Source organism: Equus przewalskii, chromosome 4 (genome assembly GCF_037783145.1).
Source record: "Equus przewalskii isolate Varuska chromosome 4, EquPr2, whole genome shotgun sequence".
In the NCBI taxonomy this organism is placed as follows: domain Eukaryota; kingdom Metazoa; phylum Chordata; class Mammalia; order Perissodactyla; family Equidae; genus Equus; species Equus przewalskii.
In genome coordinates, this window is record NC_091834.1 from 3,990,498 (window position 1) to 4,007,404 (window position 16,907).

The window sequence follows — 16,907 nt, forward strand, 5'->3', positions numbered from 1 at the left end:
CTGTGGCCGAGTGGTTAAGTTCGCGTGCTCCACTGCAGGCGGCCCAGTGTTTCGTTGGTTCGAATCCTGGGCGCGGACATGGCGCTGCTCATCGGGCCACGCTGAGGCAGCGTCCCACATGCTACAACTAGAAGGACCACAACGAAGAATATACAACTATGTACCGGGGGGGGGGCTTTGGGGAGAAAAAGGAAAAAATAAAATCTTAAAAAAAAAAAAAAATCTATCAGAGTTGCATACTGGAATATGCACGTGTGAAATTTAAAAAAAATGAATTTAAAAGCATCTACATTTTGAGATAAAATGTGTATGTACAACAGTTTAATTATATGTGCATAGTATAGAAAAGAAATAATTTTAAGTTTAATCAGCAACTTGACTGACTTGTTATCGAATGTGTGTTCATCAGTCTGACATACCTTGCACGAGTTTCGAAGTTTTTGCCTTTCCTTTTTAATGGCCTTTTTCTGGATATCTTTTTCCTTCTTTGCCAATAATGCTTGTTGTCTAACCTCCTCTTCTTCCTTCTCTTTAGCTAACCGAGCAGCTTCTAATTCAGCTTGTCTTTGCTTTAATAATGGGGAATAGAATAATTTTAACAAGAAAATTAGAATTCCTAACTGCCCTATAATGTTACTCAAAAAATTCAATCTTTTAATACATTAAATTAGAAAAAAAGGTGACAACTTATGGAAGACTGAGGGCAGAACTGGGAAAAGTAGCTGGTAAAGCTCTACAAACATTTACTAGAAATGTAAAATAAACATATTAGACATAAGCATAGTATTAAAGGAATTTATATGATATCATGTTTTTGCTCAGTAAGAATTTGCTGCTAAGAAAGATCCCTCTATCAACTGCACCAATTTGTCATATGTCATTCATCACAGTAGCACCAAATTCTCCGCTTCTAGATTACAGTTTTTTAAAATAGATCTCAAGATTAAAGATTTTACGATCATTTCAAGTCCAACTTCATCAAAAGTCATCTTACTTTTTCTTTAGCTTCTTGCTCCTTCCGTTTTGCTTCTGCTTTTGCTTTCTTTTCTGCTTCTTTCTTGGCTTTTTCTTCTTCTTTAAATTTTTTTATTCTTGGATCACAGCTATATGCATTGTCTACCAGAAAAAAAGTTAATCTTTTGAATTTATAGCATTTAATTAAAGAACTTAAAAAAACCAATTATACTTACCAACTAATGTTCTTATTCTGTTCATTTCCTCTTTTTTCCTTTGTGCCCTTGTTGCTTTGTTCTGCTTTTCAATCCATCTCCTCTCATCACGACTATAAAACAGAAAATATTGGAAACAAAATATTGCTTATAGATGGTATGCCTGGAAAATGTAATACTTTATAAATTTATATGTAAATAACATCTGAGAAGGTTAAAATGCTTTGTCACTATTAACATTAGTTATGGGGTGGTTCTACTTAGTATTACTTTTGGTTAATTTTTTGGGGAACATTCAAGTCAAAAGAATTTCCCTACACACAGAGAGAAAACTAAAATAAAACAGAGGCAGGGGCTGGCTCTATGGCGTAGTAGTAAAGTCCAGTGTGCTCTGCTTTGGCGGCCTGAGTTTGTGGGTTCAGATCCTGGGTGTGGACCTACACCAGTCTTCAAGCCATGCTGTGGCGACATCCCACATACAAAACAGAGGAAGACTGGCACAGATGTTGGCTCAGGGACAATCTTCCTCAAGCGAAAAATGAGCAATATTGGCACCAGATGTTAGCTCAGAGTGAATCTTCTTCACCAAGAAAAAAACCACAGGTTAAGCAGCCAAAAGAAAAATAAATTAATGAATTGAGCTTTTTTGACAAGTCTGTTCCTTGGTAATTTCATAAGCATATTCTAACCAACCACTGATTTGGCCCCATCTAGTTACTTGTGAGAAGGGGGTCTCAAAATATCAAAAAACTCATTTAATACGGATACACAAAGAGAAAACATAAAGAAAATATATGTAATATATTTTTCCATCATCACAAACACCAAAGAACCAAATAAATTTCTTCCTTTATTAATGACTTATATACATACCATTCTGCTTTTTCTTTTTCTTCTTCATCTAAATAAGAAAATTCTCTCCAAGAATCAAAATTATACCTAATAGACAGAAAATAAAAATCAAACCAAAACAAATGAACAAAATTTTAAAATTAACTTAGATGCACATAATTTTAAGAAGTATTAATGGCAAGTGGATGAGTTTGTTTTAACAGATCCCTTCTCTCTTTTGGTGATGAACTAACACTGCGCTCAGGTCTGTCCTTTTTCAACGACACTGTGTCTGGTATGAAAACCTCAAACCCACATCGCCCCTCAATCAAACCCCGTCCCACCCACCCTCCTCGGTGAGGTGGCTCCCCCGCCGGGACTTGCTGGGCTCCCCCTGCCTCCCCTTCACCAGTCCACCAAGTCTAAGGTAAGCGAGCTGGTTATTTCACCTCTCATTTGTCTCCTCTGAGGTACTAGCAACTACAACTGGTCGAGCCAAATTCTGTCTTTTACTTTCACAGTGATTTTATGTATTCACTTACCAGATACTTAATGAGAAATTTAGGACGTATAAAATGGCCACTGAATATTGTGTTTATTAAACATTAGTGAATTAGTTAGACAAATAGCACTGTCTTCCTCCTCATGTACTCACGTACTTTTAACAGGAAGATAGCTAAATGAAATCTATTTATTTTTACTGAGTTTAAATGACTCCTCAATTTTCATTTTTTACCACTATAGTGTGCTTGATCTTTAGAAATCCTATTAATAGAAAACAGATTGGGAAAAATCATGAAAGCCTAAATATCACATAGGAGATAATATAGCATAATGTGAAAATGTTGATTAATTTCTGAACGGAGAGCTTTTGTTGAGGGAAGGTTCTGTGGCTCTCCCATCTCTCACCTGATTTATGAACAGTCAGTCAAGGACTTAATGAATGCTTATGCTTTTAAAGAAATGACAGCCTCATACAAACAGTGTAGTCACTCACCAGAAAGAATAAAATGCATCTACATCTTCAAATGATGAATTCATATCACCAAGTTTAGGAACATTTTTTTTATTTGACCATCTGAAATATTAAAAGAAAGAAAAATCTATTCAAAAACTTTGTACCAAAGTTCAACAGACTAGCTAATTTATTAAAAACAACCAGTTTTTACTAATCCCCTATAATCTCCCCTGCCCACATCCTCTACGACTAAGAGATGGAGCTGGAAGACCAGCAGTGATGTGTTGATCAAGGCAAGTGCAATACAGAGAGGCTGAGGTGGGGGAGAAAACAGGGGAACAGCGTTCTGATCACTGCCTATAAATTACCGGGCTGGAGCAGCTGCCAGGCTGGCTGGGGGAGCAGGCGCTAGCCCCCTTTCCCCACTCACTCACGCCTGCCCTCACAGGAGCAACCTGGGGGTCCAGCCTTCGAAAACTGTTAGTGCTCACGGAGGAGACAGACGTCCCCTCGCTCACTGCCGCCTGCTTCCCCAAGTCAGACTTTCAGGTGCAGCACTTCCCTACATTTTCACTCTCCAAAACCATTTCACAAAAAAATAGAATACTTTTTTTTAACGACACCTTCAGCACTGTTAGGAAACAAATGTGAGGAGAATGGGTGGAGGAGATACTGGGCTCCACCAAACTGCTAATCAAAGAGGTTTTCAAACTTGGCTGCACATTAGAATCACCGGGGAGCATTAAAAACCCTGCAGGCATTCCACAACCAATGAAACTGAGATTGCAATTAAGTCTCACACTCTCCAGGCGGAACCCGGGCCGCAGGAATTGTTCGAGCTCTCCAGGGGATTCCAGTGTGCGGCCAAGATGTGCTCTAAGGAAACCTTCCAATGCAGGTGGAACCAAAAGACGTAGAATAATATTCATACACACTATTTAAAAACTGACTTCAGTGAAATAAATTGCATATGCTTTATTCTTAAATATAAACCATCCTTTGCCAGAGAACCTTATGATAATCAGATGCTCAAAAAATAGAACAAAAGCTTTTCTCAAATGATCATGGGGCAAACAGAGAAATGTCCCCATTAATAATAAAGGGGAAGCCAAAGAATGGGGAATTACTGTCACCTAAGTATCAGGATCACACCACATAAAGCCAGCTACTGTCCTTTCCCCTAAAGGAAATTTATCAGAAAAACATCCCATGAGTTGTAAAGGAATTCCACTATGGAAAGGGACTTCTGTTTAGAGAGCAAAATAAATGAGAGCAGTAGGTTCACCAGAGGAAGAGAAGACAACTACTATCCGAGGAAAAAAGCAGACACCAGTGAGACAAGCAGCAGCCAACAGAGCATCACGTCCGCGAGGACGCCGCAGCGCACCTGGAATTCCTCTCGAACACTGGGGAAAACACTTCGAAGAAATTGTCCTTTGCTTCACTTTTGGAAGGAACAGAGTTATCAAAAGTAGGATCTACACTGTTAAATGCTCGTCTTTTCACTGGATCAGATAACATTTCATAAGCTGAGGAAAAAAACGATAAGGTCACATCACCATGACTCTACATTTTTTTTCCCTGCAAGAAAAAAAAATTCCCTTCCTTTAAAAAAGAAAAGTTATTACTTTTCATATTTAAAAATTCTGTGTGCTTGTGGCGGGGGTTCGGGGGAGGGGTAGGGGTGGGGTTCAGGGGTGAGGGAGAACTGAATCTAGGTAACCACAGCTCTAGCACTACAGGGTATCACTGGATCTAACAACTGCTTTAAGCACCTATTCCGGAAGGAAAAATGACAAAACAATAAACACTCAGCCTTTAAGAAAGCATGACTCTGAGGAAAAAGAAATAGCTAGAAAATTAACTGTTAGATCCCAAGACTGTAAAAGATCAAGGATCTTAGGCATCTTGAGCACTGTGTAACAGTGGGCCAGTAAGTTTGAAAGCTGTGTACACAAGTTTTAAAAAACTAGCATCACAATGTAAAATTACATTTAAGGAAACATTTAGAAATGGTGGCTACCTATATTAATTCGCTTAATGAGGATATGGCTATGCAAATAGCAATATACATTTGTGGGCCCCCTAATAGGATATAATCAACTTCTTTATTTAAATTAGCAAAACGTCTGAGGAACAGTTTAGATTCCATAAAGTATCTGAAATGGAGAAAGATCTTAGTATTCTCATCATTAGACGCAATACTCCTATGAATTAACTCCAGGACGAGCTCCTGATGAGAAAAATCTGAGGATCTCGTTAAAATGCAGATTCCAACTCAGCAGGTCTGGTATGGGGCCTGACTATGTCCGTTTCTGACAAGCTGCCAGGTGCTGGGGCTGCTGCTGGTGGGGAGACCCGCCCCTTGTGTAGTGACGCTCTGGGAGAGATTACCAGGAGTAACCAGATGGAACTAAAAATGTTTTAAAATGTCATGGTATAGTTAAATGAACTACAGTATACATTAAAAACCCAATCCCAGCAAGTAATAAATAATCATCACTATTAGAAATTCCTGACTCTACGGTGTTTTCTTACCTTTAGTTATGCAAGTGAAATAGTCATTATCGCCCTCTTTTATTGGTTCCCCAGCTGCTTTCCGTTTGTCTGGGTGATGTTTTAAAACCATTGCTTTATCTACAAAATAAGCCAGATTTAGATAATTTGTTACTTTACGCATCAAAACTAAAAATAAAGATGACCTAAAAAGAACCTTTCTAAAATCATAATGCTCATTTAAAAATATTTTCCCCTACGGTAAAATATAAGCTTATTAAGTGTGGATATTGCAGAGAAAGAATTATTTTAAGAATTGACCAAAGTGCCAACACCCAAAGACAATTACTGTTAACATTTTGGTGTATTTCCACAGTTTTTCTTTTAAAGCATATGCTTTAAAAAATTTAGGCGTCATTATATCACATATACCAATTTATATTCTGCGCTTTCCAACTTAACATTACAGCATTAGCATTTTCCATGTTGTTACAAACTCCTCAAAAAATTTTTTTTAAAGATTTAAAAAAAAAATTTTTTCCTTTTTCTCCCCAAAGCCCCCCAGTACGTAGTTGTATATTCTTCGTTGTGGGTCCTTCTGGTTGTAAAAATGTTTTAATTATTGCTTAATACAGTATTTCAAGTAGACTGATCTATTTAACTATTTCTCTACTGTTGGATATTCAGATTGTTTCCAATTTTTCACTATTATAAGTAATGCCAATTTTACTCATCCTGTAGAGAAGTATTTTTCCCTATTTAGGACTCTTTCTTCTTAGGATATAGTTACAGAAGAAAAATTAGTGAGTAAAAATGTAGGAACAAGTTCCTTTCTAAAAGTTAACCCACTTCATACTCCTTTGTGAACATCCTTTTCACCACAGCCTCACCAGGACTGGATCTAATGGATTTAAAACTATCACCAGCGCTCAACAATTCTTTTTTGTTTCTTTCATCTTCCATCTATGGAGGAAGGAGAGTTGTCTTAGTTTTTCTTCTTAGTTTGTGTGAGTCATTTTACAATAAATAATGGGTACGGGCCAGCCCCGTGGCTGGGTGGTTGGGTTTGTGCACTCCACTTAGGTGGCTGGGGTTTTGTCGGTTCAGATCCTGGGTGCGGACCTGGCACCGCTCACTGAGTCATGCTGAGGCGGCGTCCCAAACAGAACTAGAAGGATCCACAACTAAAATACACAACTACGTACTGAGGGGCTTCGGGGAGAAGCAAAAATAAAAAATAAAATCTTAAAAAAAAAAATAACGCGTAGCTGTTAATATCCATTGAACATTTAATATGTACCAGGCACAACTTTTCAGTTAATCTTCTCACTAACGGAAAGTACTATTATTTTCTCCATTTTACAGATGAGGAAAACGAGGCAGAAAGGTTAAGTAACCACAACCATGGCAACCTGTCCAAAGTCCCAGCCAAGTCGGGCTCCAGTCCAGGCAGCCCGACTCCTCGGCCTGGCCTCGGAAGAGGCCTCTCCTCGTCCACAGTGTCTGAGGCTAATGCTTTTCCCAACTGCTGTGATCACACTTACGTTTTTAAAAAAACCTTCAGTCATTTTTATTTATATTTACTGGTCATTTCCTTTATGATTTCTTCCAGTATTTACACACTTAGAAGGCCCTTCACTCTCTAAAAGTTTGATACGTGTTTCTAACTTCATTAATATTTTCTGCAGTTAGAAGTGAAATTTTAAAAAAACTTCTTTAAATATTTTTGGAATTTTAATATAGTCAAGCAACCATCTAAACGTCACTTTCAAAGTCCTAACATTATCTAATAATCTTTCCCTTCTCCACTGATTTACGATGCCTCCTTTATCACAGACTATTTTAGCAGAGTTTGTTTCTGGTTACCTATTCCTACCCCAGGATAATCTTTAAAATGACTATAGCTTTCTAATATAGTTTATGGTAACTTGCAAAAACTATATGTTACTTTTGCATATTTTTCCTGCATCTAGCCACCTGATTCAATTCTTTGGTTTTCTAGGTAGATCTTATATTACCCACAAAGAATATATTTCTTTCCTTCTTTCCAACAGTTCTCTCTGATTTAATATCTTAATTCACTGACCCACACTCCCAAAATAGCATAAGAAATAATGGGCAGGTTAGCTCCGCCCATGGATTTGAATGGTAATGTCACTAATGCTACACAGTTAAAAGTTTGTGGGCTGTGTCTGAAATATTTATCAAAGTAGAGAATTAACTGCATTTTTATTCAAAGTTCTATTTATCAAAAAGGAATGGATATTAAGTTGTATTCTACATACTTGCACTATCTATTTAGGAAATCACATAATATTATCTAAGCTGCAAATAGATCTAGCTATATTAATGTAAGTTTCTAAGTTGGATTCCTGAGAGAAATCCTACTTGTTCAAGGGCATTATGCTTTTAATGTACTCTTAAATTCAATTTGCTATTAGTTTAACTGGGATTTTTTTTTTTTTGTATTACACTCATGATGAGATTTGTTTGTAGTTTTTTAAAGCTCTCTTTGCCAGGTTGTAAATTTTTATTTATTTATTATTTTAAGACGATTTTTTGAGTTTTAGGTTTAGGGCAAAATTGAGAAGATGGTACAAAGATTTCCTATCTATCCTCTGCCCCCACACATGCAAAGCTCCCCCTCCCCCGTTATCACCATTCCCCACCAGAGCACTCCATGTTTCACAACTGATGAACCCACACTGACACGTCATAATCACCCAGAGCCCAGTTTACAGTATGGCTCACTCTTGGTGTTGTACATTCTATGGGTTTGGACAAACGTATAATGCTATGTCTCCATCATTATAATATCATACAGAGTATTTTCACTGCCCTAAAAATCCTCTGCGCTCCACCTCTTCATCCCTTCCTACCCACTTCAACCCCTGGCAACCATGATCTTTTTTTTCTGAGGAAGAGCTAACGTCTGTGCCAATCTTCCTCCATTTTGTATTTGGGTCACCACCACAGCATGGTTGATGAGTGGTTGCAGGTCCACACTTGGGATCTGAATCCATGAACCCAGGCCACAGAAGCAGAGCATGAACTTAACCACTAGGCAACAGGGCTGGCCCCACAATCTTTTTATTGTCTCTATAGCTTTGTCTTTCTATGCCAGGTTTTCATACTAGGATTACATTAATTTCACAAAATGAACTGTCCCAAAACAGTTTATGTTCAGCATATGAATCTTCAATTCCTTAAACATTTGAAATAATTCACCTGAGAAATCACCTGGGCCTAAAAACATTTTTTAGGAGGTAATTCTTCTGAAACTTGTAAAATTTCTTCAATTTCAAAAGTCAATTTTATCAAAATTCTCAAATTCAGTGCATTTAATGGTGGTCTCAATTAAAAATTTCTATAATGGTTTTCTTTCTGTATTTCATATTTTTTCTTCTTATAAATCCATTTTGGAATACTGTTTCCTTCTATTTTTCTCCTCCATGCTCCTAGTGCTATTCTTTTAAACATTTGAATCGAACGCCTCTTTTCCATTTCCCTCCTTTAAAAAACTAACCTCAGGTGATTGAGGCAATGAACTTATGGTATAGCTCTCACTGCCATCCCTTGAGTTTTGCAGCCGTGATCTTACTGTTGCAAAAATTACCTATCAATACAATTTTTATATCTGTTTAGGCCCCAAAGAGTTAAATTTCATAAGTGATTTTTTTTTTGGTTTGTTTAATCTCATCTATTTTTATTGAAATGAGATAAAATTCACATAAACTAAAAAGCTCAGATTTTCAGTATTCAGTTCAATGAGTTCTGACAATTGTAACTACCACCCAAAAGAAAATACAGGCTATTTCCATCACCTACAGGGTTCCCTTGCACCCTTTTCCAGTCAACTCCCACCCCTACCACCTGGGGCAACCTCTTTTCTGATTTCCATCAGCATAGATTACTTTTGCATGTTCTTGAACTTCATGTAAATACAATCATGAACTATGTCTTCGTATCTGACTTCTTTTGCTCAACATAATTTTTTTCCCTCCAAGATTGGCACCTGAGCTAACATCTGTTGCCAATAATTTTTTTCTTCTTCTTTTCCCCGAAAGCCCCCCAGTACATAGTTGTATGTACTGTAGTATGTAGGTCCTTCTAGTTGTGGCAGGTGGGATGCCACCTCAGCACGGCCTGATGAGCGGTGCCATGTTCGCACCCAGGATCTGAACCGGTGAAACCCTGGGCCACTGAAGCGGAGCGCACGAACTTAACCACTTGGCCACGGGGCCGGCTCGTCAACATAATGTTTTGAGATTCACCACCATTCCTGCACGTACCAGTAATTTGTTCTTTTTAAATGGCTGAGTACTATTCCGCTGTATGAACATACAGCAGTTTGCTCGTCCATTATCCTGTTGGTGAACATGTGGGTGGTTTCAGTTTTTTGATATTGTGAATAAGGCTGCTGTGAACACTTTTGTACCTATCTTTTCATGGGCATATTAAACTTAGTGATTTCTACAAAAACTGCAAGGGTTCAGGAACTGTGACAAATATATTTTTGCTTTTTTGAGTTCCAAGATTTTTCTTACAGTCAAGTATATTATCTTTTTTCCATTAACACTCAAGAAGAGGCATTTTCACCTTCTAGCTGGTTTAAGCAGAAAGGAATTTATTGAAGGTTATTAGGCGGCTCACAGAATCTCTGTGAGAGTCAGACTGTCAGGCTTGGAGGCCAGGTGGCCAGGAACAACAACCAAATCACAGTGGAGAAGTGTGATGATGGCTCCAGTGCTGGGCACTGCTGAAACAGAGCACGGGCTACTTCCGCTGCCAGGGAGTGGGGAAGCCACCGCTTCTCCCTGTGGTGCTCTCCAACCCTGCTGGCAAAATAGACCTGGGCAGCTCGGCCTAACGTACACTGTTCTCTGAGCTGCAAGTGGGTGCTGGGTAGGGAACCTAAGTCACACGCCTGCGAACATTCTCAATCTCAGGACGATTCTTTCTATAAATCAGGTAAGTTTTCTTCTTTGTTTGCAATTATTCTTTCTCTTACACTTTACTCTGACTTCTTTAGGGAAATCTGGCATCTCTTTATTCTTTCCCTCTGAATCTTGGGAACATTCCTCAAGGCTGTCCTCGGCTTTACTATGTTTTCTAAATGGCACGTCAGCCTTTGTAATTCTAGATCTGCTCTCATGTTTTTAGTTTCCAGGCAATTCTATTTATTTTTCCTGAGTCTCTTTCTGCAATGAGTCTCATTCTACACTGCCCCCCAATGCAGTGTCTTCATATCTCACTGACGACATGTAGCAGATACTTAATTTTTCTTTTGAACCTTATGAGAGAGTCTGAGAGAGATGACATCTCAGTTTTTTTCTTGCAGAGTCTCCTTCTTACGCTGCACTATTTTTTTCTTCATTGATTTTTCTGTCTAGTCACCTTCAGCCATCCATATACATCAGGGGTCCTGAGATTGTCCTGTACTCTGCTCTTGAGGGAGCAAACGATGTTACTAATATTAACAATAAGGTAAAGGAGACCAAAGAACACTGTTGGTTTGAAAAAGAAATGAAGGTGATTTGGGAGCAGCTAATATAAGTTTACTGAAATTTCAAAGACTTCCCTTTCCTCCCTCCTCCCACCAAAGACAGTTTCTGAAATGTTCTGAGGGAACATTAGCAAAGGGGCTTTTGCTGTACATTCATATTGCTATGACTGTAAAATGTCTCCAAATATGATTGATAATTTTTAAGAAGCTTGATATGAAAGTTTTCATTTTAAAATGTCAGAAATATTTTAAGCTAAAATTATTAAATTTAGAAAATTCTAATTACTGAAGATTTTATTTCCGTGCAAAGACTATCAAACCCACATGTATCACCTACTGCAAGCGCGGCAATTTTACTTCAAGAACAAAACTACAGAAGCAACTGAAATATCACCTTTAGCATGCAAGCACTTCCTCTGAACCCATCATTCAACCTTTCTGGTAATTTACTCTTTTTGGATAATGCAAAGGGAAAAAAAGACCACTTACTTTATTCACCCTTAATCGACTTCCTAATTTTCATGATAGCAATTCAAAATACATTAAACAAAAATAAAACTCTTTCACGTGTGTTTGTAATAGGATACAAGAACTTGAAGGATCTCAAATGCTATCAGACTTACTTTTTTTTTTGTAGGAAGATAAGACCTGAGCTAACATCTGCTGCCAATCTTCCTCTTTTTGCTGAGGAAGACTGGACCTGAGCTAACATCCGTGCCCATCTTCCTCTATTTTATATGTGGGATGCCTGCCACAGCAGGGCTTGACAAGCAGTGTGTAGGTCCACACCCAGGATCTGAACTGGTGAACCCTGGGCCACCTAAGTGTGAAATTAACCACTGTGCCACGGGGCTGGCCCCTAGATTTACATTTTTATTAGGTTTGTGTGTGCTAATAATTATAGATTTGCAAACACTAACTTTGCATTTTTACTTCTGGACAAGATTTCAGAAAGCAGCAACTGTTTATTTCGTGGTGACAGAGGTAAGAGAATGACAGTTTCCTTCTGAATAAATACTGAGAATATTCATCAAAGTGCAGAGAGTTAACTATAATTCCACTTAATGTTAATCATCTGTGCACTGAGGTTGTAAAACTTTTGGCTACGAAATATTAAAAAATTGATTTTATGCCAATAAAAAGAATGGACTTAGGGGCTGGCCCCATAGTCGAGTGGTTAAGTTCGCACGCTCCGCTGCAAGTGGCCCAGTGTTTCGTTGGTTCGAATCCTGGGCGCGGACATGGCACCGCTCATCAAACCACGCTGAGGCAGTGTCCCACATGCCACAACTAGAAGGACCCACAACGAACAATATACAACTATGTACCGGGGGCTTTGGGGAGAAAAAGGAAAAAAAATAAAATCTTAAAAAAAAAAAAAAAAGAACGGACTTAGAAACAAATGGGTGTTTCTTTTATAATTTGTTGTACATTTTTTATCTTTAGAGGAAGAAACAATTCCTTTACCTTAAAACACCAACTATTTTCATGGTTCTAAATCACTTCTAATTCTTTCACAAATTTATATGTATCAAGACATATTTGGTATTTGTATGCTATTCTTTCCTATAGTAACACTTTGCAAATACTTTTCCATGGCAAATGAATTTTCTTGGCAATTATGTATTTTGCAATGACTATTCATATGCAATAACATGCTTAGTCCAACACCATGCCAGCTTTTTAAGAAATCCAATAATAGCTCTAAAATAATCTGATGAATCCCTCCACTTTGTTAAAAAATACTGCCTGTGCTTTTCATCAATAGAGAAAATTTTGAGTTCCCCTACCACAGTCTCAACTAGTACTTTCCAACATGAGATAGGTTCACTCAGCCATCGTCCTCCAAGGAAAATACTTTCTCTGATTGACTGGCCTTGACTAGCTACTCCTTTTCCCTATGGCCACAATCTTACCTCCTCTGACCTCAATACCCATTCTCTAGAGGAGGGCAGAATATTCTCCTAAGACAAAATACAGAAAACTAATGAACTTCACTCTTTCATTAAACTTTACTAATCAGGTAAACCAAATGGTGTGTCGGGAATTACGTCCACAGGCATGCAAAGGACAAGACATTTAGGAGCACTAAGGGGATGGAGTTTTATAAGGCACACAAAGACTGGATTCCCATCAATCTCCCCCCTCCCTCGAAGTTTTAACTGTGTCAATCAAAATAATAACGAAGCCTCAGATAACTCTTTCTTAGACAAAGAGACAGGGCGGTATCAACCAAAGTGTGACCTAAGACCAAAAGATGACATCAAAAAACCTCAGTAACAAGGCAGGTTCCACTAAATACAGCAGGCCACACTTCTAAAGGGAGGTGAAGTATGTTTTAAAAGCTTGCCATCGGAAGAATATTCTTTATCCTGTCACAAACACACACACTCACCCCTTAATTTCTTATCCATAATGAGAATGTCCATACATAAGGCTGACTGATTTTTTTCTGGCTCTGAAGGTAAACTGGAGAGAGCGGTTACACATTGCTATGACCATAACAACACACGCTGTTAAATCTAGACTTATGGCTATAGACCAAGATACTGCACATCTTCTCAAAAGGGTAACATTTCCCATACCAGATACTTGATTATTTCAAAATAACTAAGTACTTACGAGCTGCTTTGATCTGTCTCTGTGTAGCTTTGTACCTTACATGGCCAAGTCCAAGCACTGCGTAATGGTCTTGGTTCTGATAAAGACAAAAAAGGCAGTCAAGTTTGAAATGGAGCAATATATCCCATCCTGTGTTTTGACACCCCAAAACAGTGTTTTCCAAAGTCACACTCCCATAACAGGAGTCCAGTGAGAGATTCTGTATAAAAGGGGTTCTGTGGTCATTTAAGTCTGGAAAATGTGGACTGTCGTATGGCCTTCTTGATGATTTGGATGCACACAGCCTAATAAATGCTCTGAGATCATCTGCAACTAAAAAAGAAAGCACAGAAAGAAACCCGCAAAACACAACATTTCCCAAACTTACTTGACTATAGAACACTTTTTGTCTCTTAACATCTATTAATAGCCTATGGCCATACTTTTTTTATTTTGAGGAAGATCAGCCCTGAGCTAACATCTGCTGCCAATCCTCCTCTTTTTGCTGAGGAAGACTGGCCCTGAGCTAACATCCATGCCCATCTTCCTCTACTTTATATGTGGGATGCCTGTCATAGCATGGCTTAATGAGCAGTGCCATGGCGGCACCTGGGATCCGAACCAGTGGACCGTGGGCCGCCAAAGCAGAATGTGCGAACTTAACCGCTGCGCCACGGGGCCAGCGCCATATGGCCATCCTTAAATCAAGGTGCAGCCAGGAAGATTTCAGAACTGAGGGGAGCATTACAGCAGTCCCAGCAGGTTGGCCCTGGGCAATGACAGATAGGACTAGGGGTTGTGTGGAGCAAGGAAGGTAGGTTGGATGGAAATTTTGATAACCTGAGGGATGAGGCTTCTCTATACAGGAAGTACCTGCTTTCATTTCTGCTTTGGTTAACATCCTTGCAAATTTGGAAGCTGAGGTAGCAAGAGGAGTGAAGGCTCCGTAAGGACTCAAAAGGTGTATCTAGTATTGAGAGGAGTGGGGCGGAAGGGGAGTTGAGGGCATAAAACACGGGAGAAGAAGTCACTTAAGGCTGACTGGTTTCCCTTTAAATTCAGGGCTGCAAACCTCATACGGACGGGCTCCTTCATCACGCCTAGCAATCACTTTGTTCCAGCTGGTTCACTTTTCCACTTGCTCAGATGCGTCCTCTAGTCTTTGCTCAAACCTCACAGACCCTCCTCCACCCTCTCATCAATGGCCTTGCCTCTTGCTTAACTGAAAAATCCAGGGGCCGGCCCTGTGGCCAAGTGGTTAGGTTTGCACATTCCACTTCGGTGGCCCAGGGTTTCACCGGTTCAGATCCTGGGTGCGGACATGGCACCACTCAGCAAGCCACGCTGAGGCGGCGTCCCATGTGCCACAACTAGAAGGACCTACAACTAGGGTATACGACTATGTACTGGGGGGCTTTGGGGAGAAGACGAAGGAAAAAAAAAGACTGGCAATAGATGTCAGCTCAGGTGCCAATCTTGGGAAAAAACAAAAGAATTATCCTTCTTAAATTCCAACATCTTTCTACCACCCTCTCTGCATCCACACACCTTTCCCCTTCACAACTGAGAAAGCCTGTCCCATCAAGAGAAGTTACTCCACCCTTCCTCTTGGTTTTGAATATCATCTCCTCTAAGTCTCCTCAAACACTGGAATCTATCAGGCATCTCCTAAATTCCAACTGGATTATTTTCGCCCATATAAAGAGATGCTCTGCTATGTCATCAAAAAAAAAAAAAAAAAGACAAAAAAACCCTTCCATGACCTTGTCCAGAGACTGCCCCATTTCTCTGCTCCCCATCGAAGTGGAACTTCTTGACGAAGCTGTTCCTTCTAGGATTCACTTTTCAACCCACTCCCATCTGGTTCTGCTTGGTCTGCTCGGTCCACTCCCACCCAGGTGCTATGAAGTATCAATTTCCGGGTGCCAAATCCAAGATCGCCCCTCTGCCTCACTGACTTCAACTCCCAGTGGCAGCACAGCTGACTCTTCCTGGAAACACTATCTTCCTTTAGCTTCTGTGATCCACCCTCTCTATTTTCCTCCCACCTTACAGGAGCTTTTTTCAGCCACTTTTACTGGTTTCTCAATGACCTGCAAAGCCCAGTCCTGAGGTTTCTTTGGTCTCTCTCTATACTTTGGTCCTAGCTGATCTGATCCGATGTCAAGGATAGAATACAGTAAGAACCCTGTAAATGCTCACGACTCCTCAACTCACTGGAGAGCAGAGCCCTCCTCTGAGCTCCAGATGTGCAGAGCTCCTCCATCTCTCGCACTTCCTGGTCTGGGACTCTCCAGCGTGGTCCCCCATTTGCAATACAAGACTAGCATCCCAGCTCACTGCAGAAGCGAGCGCCTGCCCCTCAGGGCCGCACACGCTGGAGTCTCTGCCTAACACATTCTTCCCCCTCTCTTCTTCTTCCTTCTCTTTTTGTTTTATTCCTTCTCCCCCACTCTTCATGAGGCTGCCATCTTCTCATTCTTCAGTCTCAACTTAAATGTCATCACATTATTTAAAACAGACAATCTTCTCTCCCCACCTCTGCTTTTTTTTGTTCCCTCCAAAGTACTTAAAAATTGTCAGTGCTTCAAACTCTCCAATGGCTTTCCACTGACCACAACTCCGTACCTCCTCATGGCGCCCCCATTCACTCTGTTCCAGCCATCGGCCGCCTTTCAGTTCCTGGCACATCCACACTTCTTTCTGCCTCTGCACAAGCTCCCTGCCTGGCATGCCCCTCTCCCCGATCTTTGCAAGTCATTCAGGTTTTACCTTAAACGTCAGCTCCACAGGCCCCTGCCATCTGCTCAGTCCAAAGCAGGCACCTGGACCCTCTACCACATCGCCCTGTTCTGCTCCCTGCCCAGTACTTAAGTGTCCAAGTTCCTGACATTCACTTACTGTCGTCTCCCCACTGGACTATACGCTGTGTGGGAGCAGTGACAGTCTGTTCAGCACAAGACTGTCAGCTCCCAGAACAGCATCTGACACAGGGCAGGCGCTCGAGCCCTACTTGCTGAATGAAACAATTAACTGAACAACTGTATGAACCTGCTGCCCTGCTCTCATCCACTCTTTTCTACGCCAAAGACCTCCTCCACTCTTTCTCCTCTTCTCTGTAGATCTCAGTGTTCCCCAACTCTGTCTCCTCCTGACCCTGCCTTTCCCTCAAGTTACTATTTTCATTCATCTTCTTTACAACTCAGCTTTGAAGGAGCATTTTACACTTACGTCTCCGTCTCACCTCATCACTCCTCAACCCACCGCAGTCTCGCGCCATCCCACCCACTTTACCAGGACTGCTTTCAACAAGGTTGCCTAAACTGCGTCTGCCAAACCAAGTGGC

General features: G+C 40.2%; 1 protein-coding gene across 3 annotated transcripts in view; it reads right to left on the minus strand.

Annotated features, from left to right (window-relative positions):
• Positions 1–16,907, minus strand: part of DNAJC2 (DnaJ heat shock protein family (Hsp40) member C2) — a 30,736-nt gene that overhangs the window by 9,604 nt on the left and 4,225 nt on the right. For all 3 annotated transcript variants that reach the window (XM_070617055.1, XM_070617056.1, XM_070617057.1), the window contains 8 exons: positions 13,583–13,658; positions 5,497–5,595; positions 4,346–4,487; positions 2,998–3,078; positions 2,043–2,108; positions 1,191–1,282; positions 995–1,116; positions 420–569 (listed from right to left, as the gene is read on the minus strand). In XM_070617055.1, coding sequence (XP_070473156.1) covers positions 420–569; positions 995–1,116; positions 1,191–1,282; positions 2,043–2,108; positions 2,998–3,078; positions 4,346–4,487; positions 5,497–5,595; positions 13,583–13,658 — 828 coding nt within the window. The remainder of the gene's footprint in view (positions 1–419; positions 570–994; positions 1,117–1,190; positions 1,283–2,042; positions 2,109–2,997; positions 3,079–4,345; positions 4,488–5,496; positions 5,596–13,582; positions 13,659–16,907) is intronic.